General features: G+C 45.6%; 1 protein-coding gene across 1 annotated transcript in view; it reads left to right on the plus strand.

The window, feature by feature from the left end:
- Positions 1–21,119, plus strand: part of RTF1 (RTF1 homolog, Paf1/RNA polymerase II complex component) — a 67,529-nt gene that overhangs the window by 4,775 nt on the left and 41,635 nt on the right. The window contains exon 2 of the mRNA XM_008016959.3: positions 13,771–13,881. Within this exon, the coding sequence (XP_008015150.1) occupies positions 13,771–13,881 (111 nt within the window). The remainder of the gene's footprint in view (positions 1–13,770; positions 13,882–21,119) is intronic.

Below are 21,119 nucleotides of genomic sequence, written 5' to 3' on the forward strand. Positions count from 1 at the left end.
GGGATTACAAGTGTGAGCCACCACACCAGGCCTTATTTGTTTGTTTGTTTGTTTGTTTGTTTGTTTTTGAGATGGAGTCTCACTCTGTCACCCAGGCTGGAGTGCAATGCACGATCTCAACCCACTGCAGCTTCCACCTCCCGGGTTCAAGCAGTTCTCCTGCCTCAGCTTCCTGAGTAGCTGAGCTTACAGGCGCCCGCCACCACACCTGGCTAATTTTTTGTATTTTTAGTAGAGATGGGGTTTCACCATGTTGGCCAGGCTGGTCTCTAACTCCTGGTCTCAGGTGATCCAGCACCTGGCCTTATTTGAACCTTTGAAAGTTTTTAAAACTAAGACCTCGTTTGAAAGTTTGAAAGCTTTTGTTTTAGCATTTGACCTGATAGTGACCCTGTCCTTATTTTGACCACACCCTTTCTTCAGCATTTTTAAATTTCAAGATACTTGCTGTTGGTGCCTATTGGGAAATAATAATTTGAGGCAAATCTCTGGGCCCTACATCATCTCTCTTTATGGAATAATATTTTTGCAGTAAGTCCTATAAAATGAAAAGCATTCAAGATAATAAAGGAACCAGAGTTCTCAATTCAAATCAGTACAACTCAGTATTTATAAAAATTTTACTCTGCCTTTCTAAAAAAATAAAAATTGAGCTATGTGCACACTGGGATGCTTTATTTTATAGTTTTCTTATTTAAAATGGAGATTATATTGTCATGTCCTGTTTTTCTCTTTATCTAACTTGAAGTAGCAATACTTAAATTTGTCTTTGAAAGAATAGGCCCCCTAAGTATTTTCTTTTTTCTTTTTTGAGACAGAGTCTTGCTCTGTCACCCAGGCTGGAGTGCAGTAGCGTGATCTTGGCTCCTGCAGCCTCTGCCTCCCGGGTTCAAGCAATTCTCTGCCTCAGTCTCCCGAGTAGCTTGGATTATAGGCACCCGCCACCACATCCAGCTAATTTTTGTATTTTTAGTAGAGACAGGGTTTCACCATCTTTGCCAGGCTGGTCTTGAACTCGTGACCTCGTGATCCACCCACCTCGGCCTCCCAAAGTGTTGGAATTATAGGCGTGAATCACCACGCCTGGCCAGCCCCGTATTTTCTAGGAACTGTTTCCAGATGCTACATGTAAAGAATGTTATTATTATAAAGTATACTTCAATGAACCTTCTCTATAAATCTTGAGAAATTTAAAGTTGTGCTTCTTGTTAATGTAGTGTTTTCCTCATTAATCAGAGGCAAAGTTTGAAGTGTAGGATGAGTTTATGAGAAGTGTCAGTGTTAATTCGTGAAAACTTTAATTTGTGTCATGTTGCATCTAACTTGATGTAATTTGCTTGTTAATTTCACTCTTTTCAAAGAGTGAGTCCCATTGGAGCTCCCCCCACCCCACCCCACCCAAGATGGAGTCTTGATGTGTCACCCAGGCTGGAGAGCAATGGAGCGCTGTCGGCTTACTGCAACCTCCGCCTCTAGGTTCAAGCGATTCTCCTGCCTTAGGCTCCCAAGTAGTTGGGATTACAGGCACGCGCTACTGCACCCCGATAATTTTGCATTTTTATTAGAGATGGAGTTTCTCCAGGTTGGTCAGGCTGGTCTCGAACTGCCGACCTCAGGTGATCCACCTGCCTCGGCCTCCCAGAGTGTTAGGATTACAGGCGTGAGCCAATGCGCCCAGCCCTGGGAGCTTTAACAGTGAGGCTTTGAGGAAAAATACAAAACCCATCTTCAGACACAGGTCATATTGGTGTATTTATTTTTTTTTATTTATTTTTTTTGAGACAGAGTCTCGCTCTGTTGCCCAGGCTGGAGTGCAGTGGGACGATCTCAGCTCACTGCCACCTCCGCCTCCCGGGTTCAAGCGATTCTCCTGCCTCAGCCTCCCAAGTAGCTGGGATTACAGGCGCCCACGCCTGGCTAATTTTTAGTAGAGACGGGATTTCACTGTGTTAGCCAAGATGATCTTGATCTCCTGACGTCATGATCCACCTGCCTTGGCCTCCTGAAGTGCTGGGATTACAGGTGTGAGCCATCATGCCCAACCCTATTGGTGTATTTATTGCTTTCTTTCTAGACTATAAGTTTCCTCAAAATTAGAGATTGTTCATCTTTCTTTTTTTTTTTTTTTTGAGACAGAATCTCACTCTGTCACCCAGGCTGGAGTGCAGTGATATGATCTCAGCTCACTACAACCTCTGCCTTCTGGGTTCAAGCGATTCTCATGCTTCAGCCTCCCAAGTAGCTGGGACTACAGGCGCATGCCACCATGCCCAGCTAATTTTTCGTATTTTTAGTAGAAACAGGGTTTTGCCACATTGGCCAGGCCGGTCTCAAACTCCTGACCTCAAGTGATCTGCCCCCCTTGGCCTCCCAAGAGTGCTGGGATTTCAGGCATGAGCCACCGCATCCAGCCTGATTGTTCATCATTCAACAGATGTATTAGACAGTGTTAGATACTGGAGCTATTGGGTGAACAAAATGGAAGCAGTTTCTACCTTCAAGGAGTGTAAAGTGGAATGAGAGAGAGATGAGATGGGGGGATTGCTCAGAGAGAGTAATTTCCTTACAGTTGTGCTACAGGCCATGAAGCAAGGACAAGAATACTGTGGAAATACTACCAGGGACCCTGTTCTAGCCTGATGAGAGTGACGTTGAAACTGAGACCTGGAATATGTGTTAAGGAAAAGAAGATTAGAAGACTGAATAGTAAAGGGAAGGGTGTTGAATGTTCATGGTTGAGGCACCAGCATATGTAAAAGAAATGAGGCAGAAAGGACCTAGAACCCTTATGAAACTGAAAGAAGCACAGGGTGAGTGTGACATAAACTAGTTGCATAGTTGGAGAGAGAGTAGTACAAATGAAACTGTAGAGGTAGATTCTGTTTTGACCCTTTGAGGATGGAGAAGTCAGTTTAGTGGACTACACTCAGCAGTAAAAATAAAATTGAATTGATAGAAAACATCAAGTGTGTCATACATAGTAAAGATAAGTAATGAAATTTGTGCATCTCATATGTACATGTAGATGTATATTGAGTTATGAGGTATAGTTTATCTTACTGTGGGCTGGATTAAAAAGAAAAAAGTTTTGTTTTTTTTTTTTTTTGAAACGGAGTCTCACTCTGTCACCCAGGCTGGAGTGCGGTGGTGTGATCTCGGCTCACTGCAAGCTCTGCCTCCCAGGTTCAGGCCATTCTCCTGCCTCAGCCTCCCGAGTAGCTGGGACTACAGGCGCCTGCAACCACGCCCGGCGAATTTTTTTGTATTTTTAGTAGAGACGGGGTTTCACCATGTTCGCCAGGATGGTCTCGATCTCCTGACCTCGTGATCCGCCCGCCTCGGCCTCCCAAAGTACTGGGATTACAGGCGTGAGCCACCGCACCCAGAAAAAAGAAAAAAGTTTTTTGGCTGGGTGCCGTGGCTCACGCCTGTAATCCCAGCACTTTGGGAGGCCGAGGCGGGCGGATCACATGAGACCAGGAATTCGACCAGGTGGGCCAACATGGCGAAACCCCATCTCTAGGTAAAATACAAAAATTTGCCAGATGTGGTAGCACACATCTGTAGTCTCAGCCACCGGGGAGGCTGAGGCATGAGAATCCCTTGAACCTGGGAGGTGGAGGTTGCAGTGAGCGGAGATCACTACTGGACTAGCCTGGGTGACAGAGAGAGACTCCGTCTTAAAAAAAAAAAATTTAAAGCCACTGGAGGTCCTCAGCCTCCCCAGTGGCTGGGACTACAGCTGTGTGTTGCCACACCTGGCTAATTTTTGTATTTTTAGTAGAGACTTTGGACTTTATTCTAAGGGTAATGGGAAGCCATTGAAGGATTTTAAGTTGAAAAGATTTTCAGATTTGCCTTACCCATACTATGTGGAGAGTAATATGGAGGGGGACACTAATTAGGTGGCAGATAGAGGAGTCCAGATGAGAGATGTTGGAGAACATAAGATTCATTAGAATGGAAGCTCCAGGAGGGTAAGCGCGTGTGTTCACTATACTATCCCTGGCATCTAGAGCAGTGCCTGTATGCAGTTGGCACCCAGTCAGTGTTTATTAAATGAAGGACTGACTTGGATTGATATGGTTGTTATAGAGATGACAGATAGTGGAATTGGTTGGACATAATGTTCAGTATGTAGAACTAAAAGGATTTGAAGACCGAGGACTGATTAGATGTTAGGATGAGAAGAGGATTATTAAGGATTGATGCCAGACTCTGGCATGAGATGGGGAATGCTGGAGGAGCAGGTTTAGAGGTTAAGATCCTGCATTCAGTCTGGGATATGTGGAGTTTGAAGTGACTATGAGATATCTAAGTGGAGACATCAAGTAGGTAGTTGAAAATAACGCTTGAAGGCCAGGCACAGTGGCTCACACCTGTAATCCCAGGCTGGGAGGCTGAGGTGGGAGGATTGCTTGAGCTCAGGAGTTGGAGACCAGCCTAGGCAACATGGTGATGAAACCTAGTCTCTACAAAACAAAACAAACATTCTTTTTTTGAGGGGGAGTCTCACTCTGTTGCCTAGGCTAGAGTGCAGTGACACCATCTTGGCTCACTGCAACCTCCGCCCTGGGTTCAAGCGATTCTTGTGCCTCAGCCTCCTGAGTAGCTGGGATTACAGGCACATGCTACCATGTCCAGCTAATTTTGTTGTTTGTTTGTTTGTTTGTTTTGTTTTTTTTTTTTTTTGAGATAGAGTCTCGCTCTGTTACCCAGGGTGGAGTGCAGTGGCGCCATCCATCCGCCTCCTGGGTTCAAGCCATTCTTCTGCCTCAGCCTGCTGAGTAGCTGGGACTACAGGTGTGCGCCACCACACCTGACTAATTTTTTGTATTTTTAGTAGAGACAGAGTTTCACCATATTGTCCAGGCTAATCTCTAACTCCAGACGTCATGATCCGCCCACCTCGGCTTCCCAAAGTGCTGGGATTACAGGCGTGAGCCACTGTGCCTGGCCATTTTTTGTATTTTTAGTAGAGATGGGGTTTTGCCATGTTGGCCAGGTTGGTCTGGAACTCCTGACCTCAGGTGATCCACCCCCTCTTGGCCTCCCAAAGTGTTGGGATTACAGGCATGAGCCTACTGTGCCCAGCCTCTACAAATATATATATATAAATATATATATACACACACACATATATATATACACACACATATATATTTTAGACAGAGTCTCACTCTGTTGCCCAGGCTGGAGCACTGCAACCTCCACCTCCCAGGTTCAATCAATTCTCCTGCCTCAGCCTCCCAAGCATCTGGGATTACAGGGGCCCACCACCACACCCAGCTAATTTTTGTATTTTTAGTAGAGATAGGGTTTCACCGTGTTGGCCAGGCTGGTCTTGAACTCTGACCTTTTGATCCACCCACCTCGGCCTCCCAAAGTGCTGGGACTGCAGGCATGAGCCACCGTGCCTGGTCTACAGAAATTTTAAAAAATTAGCTGAGCGTGGTGGCATGCGCCTGTGGTCCCAGCTATTCATTCAGAATAAAAGCTACATAAGCTAGGTGTAGTGGTGTGTGCCTGTAATCCCCGCTACCCGGGAGGCTGAGATAGGAGAATCATCTGAGTTTAGGAGGTTGAGGCTGCAGTAAGCCACGATCACACCACTGCACTCCAGCCTGGGTGACAGTGAGACCCTGACTCAAATAATAATAATAACAGTAATAATAATTATGCTTGCCTGACAGAGTAGGTACTTAATAAATTTTTGTTGAATAAACAAATGCTACTTGGCATACCCATGGTGTCAAGTTTTCTTTATTTTTTTTTTTTTGAGATGGAGTTTTGCTCTTTGTTGACCTGGCTGGAGTGCAGTGGGGCAATCTCAGCTCACTGCAACCTCCACCTCCCGGGTTCAAGTGATTCTTCTGTCTCAGCTTCCCGAGTAGCTCAGACTACAGGTGCCTGCCACCACGCCTACACCCAGCTAAGTTTTGTATTTTTTGCAGAGACAGAGTTTCACCCTGTTGGCCAGGCTGGTCTTGAACTCCTAACCTTGGGTGATCCGCCCGCCTAGGCCTCCCAAAGTGCTGGGATTACAGGCATAAGCCACCATGCCTGGCCTTCTTTTTTTTTTTTAAATTTTATTTTTAGATCTGGGGTCTCACTCTGTCACCCAAGCTACATGGTGGGACATTTTCTAACTTGTTACATTGAGATTACTTGAAGAGATAAGGGACACTGTCACCTTGGGGGTTCCTGTTCCAGCCCCTCTACTGCAATACTGATATCCCTTTTTTTTTTATTTTGAGACGGAGTCTCACTTTGTTGCCCAGGCTGGAGTGCAGTGGCACGATCTCGGCTCACTGCAAGCTCTGCCTCCTGGGTTCACACCATTCTCCTGCCTCAGCCTCCCAAGTAGGTGGGACTACAGGCACTTGCCACCATGCCTGGCTAATTTTTTTGTAGTTTTAGTAGAGTTGGGGTTTCACTGTGTTAACCAGGATGGTCTCAATCTCCTGACCTTGTGATCTGCCCGCCTCGGCCTCCCAAAGTGTTGGGATTACAGGTGTGAACCACCGTGCCTGGCACCCCCCCCCCCATTTTTTTTTTTTTTTTTGAAGACAGGGTCTCATTCTGTCACCCAAGCTGAAGTGCAGTGATGTGGTCATGGCCCACTGTAGCCTTGACCTCCTGGCTTCAAGTGATGCTCCCTCCACTGCCCTCTGGAGTAGCTGGGATCACAGGTGTGTGCCACCATGCCCAGCTAATTTATCTATTTATTTTGAGCCAGAGTCTTGCTCTGTTGCCCAGGCTGGAGTGCAGTGGCGTGGCCTCAACCCACTGCACCCTCTCTGCCTCCCGGGCCCAACCAGGTCTCCTCCCTCAGCCTCCTGTGTAACTGGGATTACAGGCACACGCCACCACATAGGCCTGCTTTTTGTATTTTTAGTAGAGATGGGGTTTCATCATGTTGGCCAGGCTGGTCTCAAACTCCTGACCTCAAGTAATCTGCCCATCCTGGCCTCCCAAAGTGCTGGGATTACAGGCATGAGCCACCACTCCTGGCCCCAGTGAATTGATTTTTAATTTTTTGTAGAGACAGGGTCTCCCTATGTTGCCCATGCTGGTCTCAAACTCCTGGGCTCAAGGGATCCTTCCTCCTACCTTGGCCTCCCAAAGTACTGGGATTACAGGCCACCTGTAAGCCTCCTGTGAGCCACCACGCCCAGCCAATATTCACTGTTTAAATCAACCAACAGTTTTGCTGTGAAAGGGACACTAGGAAGTAACTTCTCGGATTTAAAGCTCTGTGAATTACTGTTTTTTCCTTGTCATCTTGTAGATCCTCCCACTTCTCTCTGTCCCTGTGGCTACTTACTTTGTCTAATGTGACTGTTGTGGGTTCCTTCTCAGTCCTCTCTGTACTTCCAACCCGGCCCCTCTAGTCTGTTCGTCTACCAGTTTTAGTGCTCTTTTTTTTTTCTCTCTCTCTCTTTTTCCAGGAGTGCTCTTTTAAAACCCTTGCTGGAATGGGTTACTCCCCTGCTTCAAACCATTTGATGGCTTCCCACTGCCTAACTGCCATGCTCCTCACCCTGTTTTATAAAGCTCAGAATGATCTGGTTTCTTCTTACCACTAACCCAGCTCATTCCATTCTCCCGCTTGCCTGCTAAACTTTAGTCACAGTTTCTCTTTCAGTTCTTTGACTAAGCCAAGCTGTTATCAGCTTCAGGGCCTTAGCTGTTCCATCTGAAGGCCTCTGTCCAGAAAACTGTACCATCTTTTCCTCTCGTAAAGTTTCAAGTCTCAGCCTCAGTGCCTAAGAGAAGCCTCTCTAACCACCCTGCTGCAGACAGCCCCTGCACTCATTTGATTCACTTCCTTCTTAACATTTACCATTAGATGGAATTCATTGTTTCTTTTCTTGTTCATTGTCTGTCTCCTATACTTGATTTTAAATTCCATGAGGTCAAGGACCATGTATCTTTTCCTTATTTTTTCTTTGTTTTTTATTTTATTTTATTTTATTGATTTTTTCTTTTTTTTTTTCTTTTTCTCTGTCTTTTTTTTTTGAGGCAGAGTCTCTCTCTGTTGCCCAGGCTAGAATGCAGTGGCACAATATCAGCTCACTGCCATCCCTGCCTCCTGGGTTCAAGCAATTCTCCTGTCTCAGCTTCCTGAGTAGCTGGGATTACAGGTGCATGCCACTATGTCCGGCTAATTTTTTTTTTTTTTTTCTTTGAGACGGAGTCTCGCTGTCCCCTAGGCTGGAGTGCAGTGGTGCAATCTCGGCTCACTGCAACCTCTGGCTCACTACAATCTCCACCTCCTGGGTTCAAGCAGTTCTCCAGCCTCAGCCTCCCAAATAGCTGGGACTACAGGTGTGTGCCACCACACCCAGCTAATCTTTTGTGTTTTTAGTAGAGACAGGGTTTCACCGTGTTAGCCAGGATGGTCTCGATCTCCTGACCTCATGATCCACCTGCCTTGGCCTCCCAAAGTGCTGGGATTACAGTCGTGAGCCACTGTGCCCGGCCTAATTTATGTATTTTTAGTAGAGACGGGGTTTCACCATATTGGCTGGGCAGGTCTTGAACTCCTGACCTCAAGGGATCCACCTGCCTCAGCCTCCCAAAGTGCTAGGATTACAAGCATGAGCCACCACACCCGGCCTCTTTTTTATTTTTTAAGACACAGGATTTCGCTCATTGCCCAGCCTGGAGTGCAGTGGCGAGATCCTAGCTCACTGTAGCCTCGACTTCCGAACCCAAGCGACCCTCCAACCTCAGCCTCCCAAACTATTAGTATTATAGGCGTGAGCCATTGCACCCAGCCCAGAAGTCTTTAAAGCTTATAATACGTTAAAGTAATATGGGAAAAAAGGACATGGTAAAGACCATAAACATATTACTATGCAACTCAGCAATTCCAGTCCTAGGTATTTACTCAAGTGAAGTAAAAACTAATGAAAAACTAAGAAGACTGTACATGAACATAGAATTACCCCGAAATGGTAACAACTCAGATGTTTTATCATTATTGTTGTTGTTCGCTACCACACTTTTTTTTTTTTTTTTTTTGACGGAGTTTTGCACTTGTTGCCCAGGCTGGAGTGGAATGGCATGTTCACTGTAACCTCTGCCTCCCGGGTTCAAACAATTCTCCTGCCTCAGCTTCCTGAGTAGCTAGGATTATAGGTATGTGCCAGCATGCTAGGCTAATTTTGTATTTCTAGTAGAGATGGGGTTTCTCCATGTTGGTCAGGCTGGTCTCGAACTCCTGACCTCAGGTGATCTGCCCGCCTTGGCCTCTCAAAGTGCTGGGATTACAGGCCTGAGCCACCATGCTTGGACTTTTTTTTTTTTTTAAAGTAAAGACAAGGTCATGCTATGTTGCCAAGCTGGTCTCAAACTTTTGGGCTCAAGCAGTCCTCCCACCTTGGCTTCCCAAAGTGCTAGGATTATAAGCGTGAACCACTACACCTAGCACAAATGTTTTTCAGCTGGTAAATGGTTCAACAAACTGTGATACATTCATTCAGTGGAATACTACTTATCAAAAATAGAGACAAACTATAGTAATGATACATGCTGCAGTGTGAATGAATCTCAAATGCTCTATGCCAAATGAAAGAAGCCAGACTCAAAAGGCTAAGGCAGTATATGATTCCATCTATATGATGTTCCATAGGGATAGAAAACGGGTCTCTAGTTGCCAGGGAATGGGAGAAGGGATGTACAAAGACAAGAGAATTGAGGGATGATGGAACTATAGAGTGTAGTTGATGGGATATGGAGTGGAACCTCCTTAACAGGAAGGCAGTACTAATGTGTTTTTTTTTTTTTAGAGACAGAGTCTCACTCTGTCGCCCAGGCTGGAGTGCAGTGGCATGATCTGGGCTCACTGCAAGCTCCGCCTCCCGGGTTCACGCCATTCTCCTGCCACAGACTCCCAAGTAGCTGGGACTATAAGCGCTCACCACCACGCCTGGTTAATTTTTTGTATTTTTGGTAGAGATGGGGTTTCACTGTGGTAGCCAGGATGGTCTCTATTTCCTGACCTCGTGATCCACCCGCCTCGGCCTCCCAAAGCGCTGCAATTACAGACGTGAGCCACCGCGCCCGGCCGAGCTTTTTTTTTTTTTTGAGATAGAATCTTGCTCTGTCATCTGGACTGGAGTGCAGTGGGGCGATTTCTGCTCACTGCAACCTCCGCCTCGCGAGTTCAAGCAATTCTCCTGCCTCAGCCTCCCGAGTAGCTGGGATTACAGGTGCACGCCACCATACCCGGCTAATTTTTTGTATTTTTAGTAGAAATGGGGTTTCACTATGTTGGCCAGAATGGGCTCAAACTCTTGACCTCATGATCTGCCCGCCTTGGCCTCCCAAAGTGCTGGGATTACAGGCGTGAGCCACTGCGCCTGGCCGGCAGTACTCATGTCTTAACACTTTAGTTACAGTAACTTTTTTTTTTTTTTTTTTTGAGATGGAGTCTTGCTGTGTCACCCAGGCTGGAGTGCAGTGGCATGATCTTGGCTCACTGCAACTTCTGCCTCCCAGGTTCAAGCAATTCTCCTGCCTGTAGCCTCCTGCCTACAGTAACTTTTAGCAACTGTCTACTGTGTTTTGATTGAAAGCAAATCCAAATCTCTGTTATAATCGATTGGTATCAAAACAGGAATACCAGTGTATTTGTGAACCTGAAAGGGTCAGAGAAGAGATTAGATCTTCTCTATATCAGAGAAGATATAGATCTTGATTGTGGTCGTGGTTTAAAGTATTTGTCAAACTCATAGAACTATATGTATTAGTATATTAGAAGAGTATATTAGAAAGGATAAAATATACTATATATAAATTATACCTCAAGTTTGGGTTTTTTGTTTTGTTTTTGTAGAGACTGGGTCTCTACAAGCAAGCTTCCCACCTTGGCCTCCCAAAGTGTTGGGATTATAGGTGTAAACCACTGTGCCCAGTTTACCTCAAGTTTTAAAACGACTATCAATACCCAAGTATTGATATAATTTGCATTTGGTCCACAGAGTTACCATTTTGGTATGAAAAAGTAGAGTATGATTTCAGTCTTTCAGGAAGTTGGTATGTTAGCTCTCTCTAGTGAAATGACAAGAGTTAACATTTTATGAGTGTTTATGAACAAGAAAGTGTCAGCTGTTTAATCTGAGAAGGTCTTTTCTCATTCTAGCCAAGGAGGGAGGGTATACTCCTAAAATAGAAAGAGACTGGAAGAATAAAACAGATACTTTGTAGTAGTCTATTATTTTACAATCTGTCTTGGCACTTGATCCATAATTGTATAGTGCCATCATCATTAAGGAATATTACTACTAGTGTGTATTAGCTTTATCTTCTTTCTTGTGGCAGAAGGGAAAAATGTTTTAGACTAGTAAACCATGACTCAATTAGGAGCCAGGGTTCTATCTGCCGAGGGTTGAATCCTGACTCTGTCACGTACCAGCTGTGTTACTAGGTAAGTTACACAGCTTGGGGAAGTTACTTAAACTCCTTAGTTTCTTGGCCTGGTGCGGTAGTTCACACCTGTAATCCCAGCACTTTGGGAGGCCAAGGGAGGTGAATCACTTGAGGTCAGTAGTTCAGGACCAGCCTGGGCAACATGATAAAACCCCATTTCTACTAAAAGAACAAAAATTAGCCAGGCATGGCTGGGTGCGGTGGCTCACGCCTGTAATCCCAGCACCCTGGGAGGCCAAGGCAGGCAGATCACAAGGTGGGGAGATTGAGAATATCCTGGTTAACATGGTGAAACCCCGTCTCTACTAAAAAAAAAAAAAATTAGCTGGGCTTGGTGACGGGCGCCTGTAGTCCCAGCTACTCGGGAGGCTAAGGCAGGAGAATGGTGTGAACCCAGGAGGCGGAGCTTGTGGTGAGCCAATACTGTGCGACTGCACTCCAGCCTGGGTAACAGAGCGAGACTCCTTCTTAAAAAAAAAAAAAATTAGCCGGAAGTGGTGGTGGGCGCCTATAGTCGCAGCTAGTGGGGAGGCTGAGGTAGGAGAATGGTGTGAACCCAGGAGGCAGAGCTTGCAGTGAACTGAGATCATGCCACTGTACTTTAGCCTGGGCGACAGAGCAAGACTCCGTCTCAAAAAAAAATCAGCCAGGCAAGGTGGCATGCTCCTGTAGTCCCATCTACTTGGGAGTCTGAGGCACGGGAATTGCTTGAATCTGGGAGGGGGAGGTTGCAGTCAGCTGAGATCCTGCACTGTGCTCTAGCCTGGACAACAGAGTGAGGCTGTGTCTCAAAAACAAGAGACCAGGCCTGGTGGCTCACGCCTGTAATATCAGCACTTTGGGGGGTCGAGGCAGGCAGATCACAAGGTCAGGAGATTGAGACCATCCTGGCCAACTTGGTGAAACCCCGTCTCTACTAAAATACAAACAATCACGGAGGTATGGTGGCATGTGCCTGTAGTGCTGGCCACTCGGGAGGTTGAGGCAGGAGAATCACTTGAACCCAGGAGGCAGAGGTTGCAGTGAGCTGAGATTGTCCCATTGCACTCCAGCCTGGGCGACAGAGCAAGACTCCATCTCCAAACAAACAAACAAACAATAAAAATCAAGAACAACAACAAAAATCTCTTTTCTTTCATTATCTTTAAATGGTAATGCTATCAGTTGTTGTAAAGATTAAATATCAGATGTTTAGAAAAGTACCTGACATTGGCCTGGGCACAGTGGCTCACACCTGTAATCCCGGCACTTTGGGAGGCCAAGGTGGGTGGATCATGAGGTCAGGAGATCAAGACCATCCTGGCTAACACGGTGAAACCCTGTCTCTATTAAAAATACAAAAAAATTAGCCGGGCGTGGTGGCGGGCGCCTGCCAGCTACTGGGAGGCTGAGGCAGGAGAATGGTGTGAACCCGGGAGGTGGAGCTTGCAGTGAGCTGAGGTTGCTCCACTGCACTCCAGCCTGGGCAACACAGTGAGACTCTGTCTCAAAATAAAAGAAAAAAAGAAAAAAGTACCTGGCATCTAGTGAGTACAGTATAATTGTGGACTGATATTGGTATTAGCAGAAAGCAGAGCAAGTAACCTTTTGTTGTGTTGTTGAGCGACTGGACTGAGTTGGGGAGACTTCATGTGAGAAGGGAACCATGTGACAAAGCAAATCTCGGTTGTAGTCATGGCTTACTTACTGGTACTTCCTTCTTACTGTCATCTCGCTTAAATGACCAGGACAAGGCAGAGGTGGGTGAATGGGAGAATAGGGCTTGTGAAATTAGGATTCTGGTGTAGTGGCCAGCACACTTACTGCTTGTTGTCAGAAACTGGATTAAACACTGGACACTTTTTCTGGTTTAAGTATTCAGAGTATAAAATGACCTCAGAAATTACAGTTTGTAAGCTTATTCAAAACTGCCCCACAAATGCCAATTTTACCATAAAATACAGTAAAAGGTTAGCTAGCTATACCAGTTAAAACAGTGAGTAGGTTACCTTTATAAACGTGATTCTTACCAGTCCCAGAGAATCAATGCTTCTGTTGTTTAGGGTAGAATCAGGAACAGTTTGGGGATAGCCTCCAGTTTGGTTCCAGTTCCTGTCTAACTTGAGACATATATTTCCCATTAAAAAGGTGGGGCAGATTTTGTAAACATTTCTTCAGCACCTTGGAATCCTAGCAGTCAGTCTCTTCATGCTGATAGAAGTCCGTGTGACAGTGTCCTTTGGTTGAAAGCACAAAAATATAAAAAAGATCTAGAGAGGGTGGGCATTTTATTATTCTTGGATATTCTTTCTCTGTTGAACAAAACTGATGTGCCTATTTCTGTCCCATTAGGAGCTCTTGTCCCTGGCAAAGCGAAAGCGCAGTGACTCTGAGGAGAAGGAGCCGCCTGTGAGTCAGCCTGCAGCCTCGTCAGACTCGGAGACGTCTGACAGTGACGATGAGGTGGGTGTGGAGGGCCTCAGCTTCTGGGACCATTAGATAGTTGAGGGTCCTCATTTTGGTGGCTCCTGTTGGCCTCACTTCCTTAAACTGAGACTTACAACGTAAGATCTACAAGAATTTATTGGGGAAAGAAAATGGTGTAAGGAAGGCCGGACGTGGTGGCTCATGCCTGTAATCCCAGCACTTTGGGAGGCTGAGGTGGGTCGATCACCTGAGGTCAGGAGTTCGAGACCAGCCTGGCCAACATGGGGAAACCCTGTCTCTACTAAAAAATACAAAAATTAGCTGGGCATGGTGGCGCATGCCTGTAATCCCAGCTACTCCGGAGGTAGGAGAATTCCTTGAACCCAGGAGGCAGAAGTTGCAGTGAACCTAGATCGCCCCACTGTATTCCAGCCTGGGTGACAATGCAAGACTGTGTCTCAAAAAAAAAAAAGAAAATGGTGTGATGAAAGCTACTGAATGTCATATTCATTGTGCTGCTAATTACCTAGCGGGTCCCTCTGCAGAACATGCGTAGCCATTCTGTAGCCTTTTTTTTTTTTTTTTCAGCCTTATTGCAGAAGTGGTACAGTCAGTAGTCATGTTTTTTTCTTTTTTCTTTTTTTTCATTTTTTGAGACAGAGTCTCGCTCTCTTGCCCAGGCTGGAGTGCAGTGGCGCAGTCTCTGCTCACTGCACTGGGTTCATGCCATTTTCCTGCCTCAGCCTCCCGAGTAGCTGGGACTATAGGCGCCTGCTACCATGCCTGGCTAATTTTTTAAATTATTTTTAGTAGAGATGGGGTTTCACCTTGTTAGTCAGGATGGTCTTGATCTCCTGACCTCGTGATCCACCCGCCTTGGCCTCCCAAAGTGCTGGGATTACAGGCGTGAGCCACTGTGCCCGGCCTCTCTTTTTAATTTTTGAGTCATCTTTTTATTTTTTTTTTTTAATTTATTTTTTTTTATTATTTTTTTTTGAGACAGAGTCTCGCTCTGTCGCCCAGGCTGGAATGCAGTGGCCGGATCTCAGCTCACTGCAAGCTCCGCCTCCTGGGTTTACGCCATTCTCCTGCCTCAGCCTCCCGAGTAGCTGGGACTACAGGCGCCGGCCACCTCACCCGGCTAGTTTTTTGTATTTTTTTTTAGTAGAGATGGGGTTTCACCGTGTTAGCCAGGATGGTCTCGATCTCCTGACCTCGTGATCCGCCCGTCTCGGCCTCCCAAAGTGCTGGGATTACAGGCGTGAGCCACCACGCCCGGTCTGAGTCATCTTTTTAATCTCACTTTCATGTTAGAAAATAAATTCTATCAAGGATGCCATAGTTTAATGGGAAATACTTTAGTGAGAAAAGAATCTTTCTTTTTTTTTTTTTTTTTTTTTTTTTGAGACAGAGTCTCGCTCTGTCGCCCAGGCTGGAGTGCAGTGGCCGGATCTCAGCTCACTGCAAGCTCCGTCTCCCGGGTTCACGCCATTCTCCTGCCTCAGCCTCCCGAGTAGCTGGGACTACAGGCGCCCGCCACCTTGCCCGGCTAGTTTTTTGTATTTTTTAGTAGAGACGGGGTTTCACCGTGTTAGCCAGGATGGTCTCGATCTCCTGACCTCGTGATCCGCCCGTCTCGGCCTCCCAAAGTGCTGGGATTACAGGCTTGAGCCACCGTGCCCGGCAGAGAAAAGAATCTTTCTTTGGGAAGGTCGATTCAACATCCCTCAGAGTAAGGGTGTTAACTTCAAAGGAGGAAAATCCAACTGTTCATTGTCTAGACCACGGTCACTTTCCCCAATTACCTACCAACAATGGCAGGCCCTAAACGGTCCAGAACCTTAATGGAAGACAGGGATGAGGGGACAGATATTTGAAACACTTCTACATGTTTCTCATTTGATTTGTTTATTTTATTTTTTTGAGGAGTCTCACTCTGTCCCCCAGGCCAGAGTGCAGTGGCATGATTTTGGCTCACTGCAACCTCTGCCTCTCGGGTTCAAGTGATTCTTGCATCATCCTCCCGAGTAGCTGGAATTACAAGCATGCATCACAATGCCCGACTGATTTTTTTAGTTTTAGTGGAGACAGGATTTCGCCATGTTCGCCGTTCTGATCTCAAACTTCCGAGCACAGTTGATCCACCCGCCTTGGCCTCCCAAACTGCTGAGATTACAGGCGTGAGCCATTACATCAAGTCTTCCATTTGATTTAAAGTATTTTCTTCCCCTTAGTAATTCCTTGGAGATAAGCCGGATATCACCTTTCAATGTAAATTCTTACCCTGTAGCCTAGGAAAATATTTGTTAACAGTAAAATAAAAAATGTTTATTTAATATAATGAAATTTAATTAGCAGCTGAATAGTGTTTACCTGTGCCCTGAATGTGCATATTGGAGTGATTCCCTTCTGATCAACTGTAGTGATAATCTCTTTTTTTTTTTTTTTTTTTTAAGACTGAGTCTTACTCTGTCACCCAGGCTAGAGTGCAGTGGTGCAATCTCAGCTCACTGCAACCTCTGCCTCCTGAGTTCAAGTGATTCTCCTGCCTCAGCCTCTCAAGTAGCTGGAACTACAGGCATGCCCCACCGCACCCGGCTAGTTTTTGTATTTTAGTAGAGACAAGGTTTTGCCATGTTGGCCAGGCTGGTCTCGAACTCTTGACCTCGGATGATCTACCCTCCTTAGCCTCCCAAAGCGTTGGGATTACGAATGTGAGCTACCGCACCCAGCCGTGATATTCTCTTAATCTTAAATAATTTAATAGATCTAAAATTGCTTTCTGCAGCAAGAAGTCATGAAAGTTTACTCTTTTTTTTTTTTTGAGGCCCAGTCTCGCTGTGTCTGCCAGGCTGGAGTGCAGTGGCATGATCTTGCAAGGCTCACAGCAACCTCTGCCTCCCGGGTTCAAACAATTCTCCTGCCTCAGCCTCCTCAGTAACTGGAACTACAGCCGTGTGCCACCACACCCGGCTGATTTTTTATTTTTAGTAGAGATGGGGTTTCACTGTGTTGGCCAGGGTGGTCTGGAACTCCTGACCTCAGGTGACCCGCCCCATTGGCCTCCCAAAGTGCTGGGATTACAGGCATGAGCCACCGAACCCAGCCTCTCTTTTTTTTTTTTTTTTTGGAACGGAGTCTCACTTTGTTGCCAGGCTGGAGTGCAGTGGTGTGATCTCAGCTCACTGCAACCTCTGCCTCCTGGGTTCAAGCAATTCCCCTGCCTCAGCCTCCCGAGTAGCTGGGACTGCAGGCACATGTCACCACACCCAGCTAATTTTTTGTAGTTTTAGTAGAGTCGGGGTTTCACCATGTTAGCCAGGATAGTCTCATTCTCCTGACCTTGTGATCTGCCTGCCTTGGCTTCCCAAAGTACTGGGATTACAGGTGTGAGCCACCATGCCTGGCCAAAAGTTTATTCTTTTGTTTGTTTTTAATGGAGGAACTATAATTTCTCTCAAATTAATAAAAAATCAGTGGGAGTCTATGAAATAATTTGCTTTTTCATTTTGTTTTCTATTTTCTTTCTTTAAATGCCTAGATAACACAGAAAAACCTTGAAATAATTTTCTCTCCCACTATTCTTTTTTTTTTTTTTTTTTGAGACGTAGTCTCGCTCTGTCGCCCAGGCTCTCCCACTATCCTTATAGCTACTTTTATTTTTCATGTTTCAGAAGTCAGCTGCTGTGGTCTACCCTTGCCACTCAGTATTCTATTAAGTTCAAATCTGTGTTATGCCTGGAATACCTTGTAATGTGTTTGTGGTCTCTGTTATTCCTTAAGATACAAGCAGTAAGTCTGCTTGGAACACATTAATTCTTCATATTTCTGTTGTTAAAGTTAGGTCAGAGTCCTAACTTTAGCGGTTACTATTGAGATTCCCTTCCTCCTTTTTTAGCCAAAGCATTAGAGGAGCCCACAACTTGTGTTGGAGGAGATCCACATCCATAAAATCCTTTATGGTTTAGGGTTCCCTTTATTACTTGCAGCTGCTTAATGATGTAAAAAACTACTCATCTTAGAACACTACCCAGCGATTTGTACACATATTGGAGAAAAAGCTGACAATAGACTGCACCCTGCCCAGTAGGAAATGAGCCTTTGAATGACTTTTCCCCTACAGGATTCTTAGCTCCTGCTGCTTCCTCCAGGTTCTAGTTCTCCAGGCCCTCAGGCTTATTTTACTCTACTCCAATCCCTCTCTCATGAGAGCAGCGTCTATATCATGGTCATTCTGAAAGATGCCTGTTTTTCGGTTTGCATCATGTCTCTTTGGCTCAAGACACTAACTTAGAACAGAGCACCTTCAGAGTTAGAGCAAATAGTTCATTATTTTGGACAATTCAGAAAATAACTGTTAAAATCTTTATTAAAAAATTCTTCCAGCCACTGTATAACTCAATGTTATTACTGTGAGCTCAAACTTATTGCTGCTGTGGACATTTTAGATTGGGTAAGGGACTTCTGAGAGATTCTTAGGATATAAAGTTTGAAACAGTGGCTCTTTTTTTCCCTTTCATAATGTGGTTTTTGTTGTTGTTGTTGTTGTTTTTTGAGACGGAGTCTCTCTTTGTCGCCCAGGCTGGAGTGCAGTGGCGCAATCTTGGCTCACTGCAAGCTCCGCCTCCCGGGTTCATGCCATTCTCCTGCCTCAGCCTTCGAGGAGCTGGGACTACAGGCGCATGCCACCACGCCCGACTAATTTTTTGTATTTTTAGTTGAGAGGGGGTTTCACTGTGCTAGCCATGTTGGTCTCTATCTCCTGACCTCATGATCCGCCTGCCTTGGCCTCCCAGAGTGCTGGGATTACAGGTGTGAGCCACTGTCATAATGATTATTAATACATCTTTCATGAGTAAAAAAACACATACTGAAGTAGTTTGCTATGTCTTCTCGTTTCTTCAACTTTTGTGTCTTTATCGCCTACCTTTTAGAAATTTGGTTGTTAAAGTGGCAATTCTCAGGCCAGGCATTGTGTCTCATGCCTGTAATCCCAGCACTTTGGGAGGCTGAGGCAGGTGGATCACTTGAGGTCAGGAGTTCGAGACCAGACGGGCCAACATGGTGAAACCCTGTCTCTACTAAAAATACAAAAATTAGCTGGGTGTGGTAGCGGGCACCTGTAGTCCTAGCTACTCGGGAGGCTGAGGTATGAGAATCACTTGAGCCCAGAATGAGCTCAGAAGGCAGAGGTTGCAGTGAGCTGAGAACATTCCACTACACTCCAGCCTGGGCGCCAGAGTGAGACTGCATCTCAATAAAAATAAATAATTAAATAAAGTGGCAGTTTTCCATCAGAGGACGCCCTCCTTGTACCAGAAGCTGCCTTGGAGTTTTTTCAAACTTATGTATGTCTCTCTTACTGTTTATTTTCATTAGTGAGCCATGAATATAGGTAGAAAGAAATACGTTTGTCCCCTCAGATTTGCTAGGACAGAAAATTGGTCAAGAACAACTGAGCTAAAAAGTTAATTGGTAATTTGTTTATAAAATCAGAGACATGCACTGATTTTAGAGCAAAAAGATATTTAGCTAATTGATGAGCAGGGAGGGGAAATGGAGAGAAGCTCTGAAAGTTTTCTATCCAGAAAAAAATGGATACACTGGACATTAAGTATAATGTCGTATTAGTGAGGAAATAAGTAGATGTTTCACGTATAATGTATCTTGGCTGGGGGAAAAACTGAAATTTAATGACAGAGTATATATTTGTCCTATTATTTTTGGTGATTGAATTATTCTTGGTATCTGGAGGCACATGTAAAACTAAGAAGCAAGGCTGTTTGTAAGATTTACATTGGCCAAGGTCATAATGCTGTGGTGTGGCACTTTGATGCTATCACCTCCTCTTCTTGAAAGCATTTGATAGGAGAAGAAACATCAAGGATTCAAACAAGAGTAATTGGAAGCGAAAATAACAAGATGAGGAAGAGGAGAGCTAGCAGCCATTCGATCATGAGTTGGGGGTTACAAAAAAAAAATGGCCAGCAGGGTGTGGTGGCTCACACCTGTAATCCAGCAATTTGGGAGGCCAAGGTGGGAGGATTGCTTGAGCTGGGAAGTTCAAGACCAGCCTGGGCAACATGGCAAAACCCCATCTCTACTAAAAATACAAAAATTATTATAGCTAGAGGGGCAATAACAGAAAAATTAGGCTGGGTGCAGTAGCTCATGCCTGTAATCCCAGCACTTTGGGAGGCTGAGATGGGTGGATCACGAGGGCAGGAGCTCAAGACCATCCTGGCTAACATGGTGAAACCCTGTCTCTACTAAAAACACGAAAAAATTAGCCGGGTGTGGTGGCAGGCGCCTGTAGTCCCAGCTACTCCGGAGACTGAGGCAGGAGAATGGCATGAACCCGGGAGGCGGAGCTTGCATTGAGCCAAGATTGCACCACTGCACTCCAGCCTGGGCGACAGAGCAAGACTCCATCTCAAATAAATAAATAAATAAATAGCCGGGCGCGGTGGCTCAAGCCTGTAATCCTAGCACTTTGGGAGGCCGAGACGGGCAGATCACGAGGTCAGGAGATCGAGACCATCCTGGCTAACGTGGTGAAACCCCGTCTCTACTAAAAAATACAAAAAACTAGCCGGGCGCGGTGGCGGGCGCCTGTAGTCCCAGCTACTCGGGAGGCTGAGGCAGGAGAATGGCGTGAACCCGGGAGGCGGAGCTTGCAGTGAGCTGAGATCGGGCCACTGCACTCCAGCCTGGGCGACAGAGCGAGACTCCGTCTCAAAAAATAAACAAAAACAATAAATAAATAAAAATTTAAAAAAAATAAAAAGACTTTTTAAAAATACAAGAATTAGGTGCGGTGGTGTGCACCTGTAGCCCCAGCTACTCAGGAGGCTGAGGTGGGAGGATCACCTAAGCCCAGGAGGTCAAGGGTACAGTGAGCGGTAATCATGCCACTGCACTCCAACCTGGGCGACAGAGCGAGACTCTATCTCAAAAGAAAAAATAAAAATACTTGATAGGTTTTTTTTTTTTTTTTTTTTTTAGCCAGAGTCTCGCTCTGTTGCCCAGGCTGGAGTGCAGTGGCGCAATCTCGGCTCACTGCAACCTCTGCCTCCCAGGTTCAAGTGATTCTCCTGCCTCAGCCTCTCGATTAGCTGGGATTACAGGCATCTGCCGCCACGCCCGGCTAATTTTTTGTATTTTTAGAAGAGATGGGGTTTCACCGTGTTGCCCAGGCTGGTGTTGAACTCCTGAGCTCAGGCGATCTGCCTGCCTTGGGCTCTCAAAATGCTAGGATTACAGGCATGAGCCAT

The sequence above is a fragment of the Chlorocebus sabaeus genome, chromosome 26 (assembly GCF_047675955.1).
Source record: "Chlorocebus sabaeus isolate Y175 chromosome 26, mChlSab1.0.hap1, whole genome shotgun sequence".
NCBI lineage: Eukaryota > Metazoa > Chordata > Mammalia > Primates > Cercopithecidae > Chlorocebus > Chlorocebus sabaeus.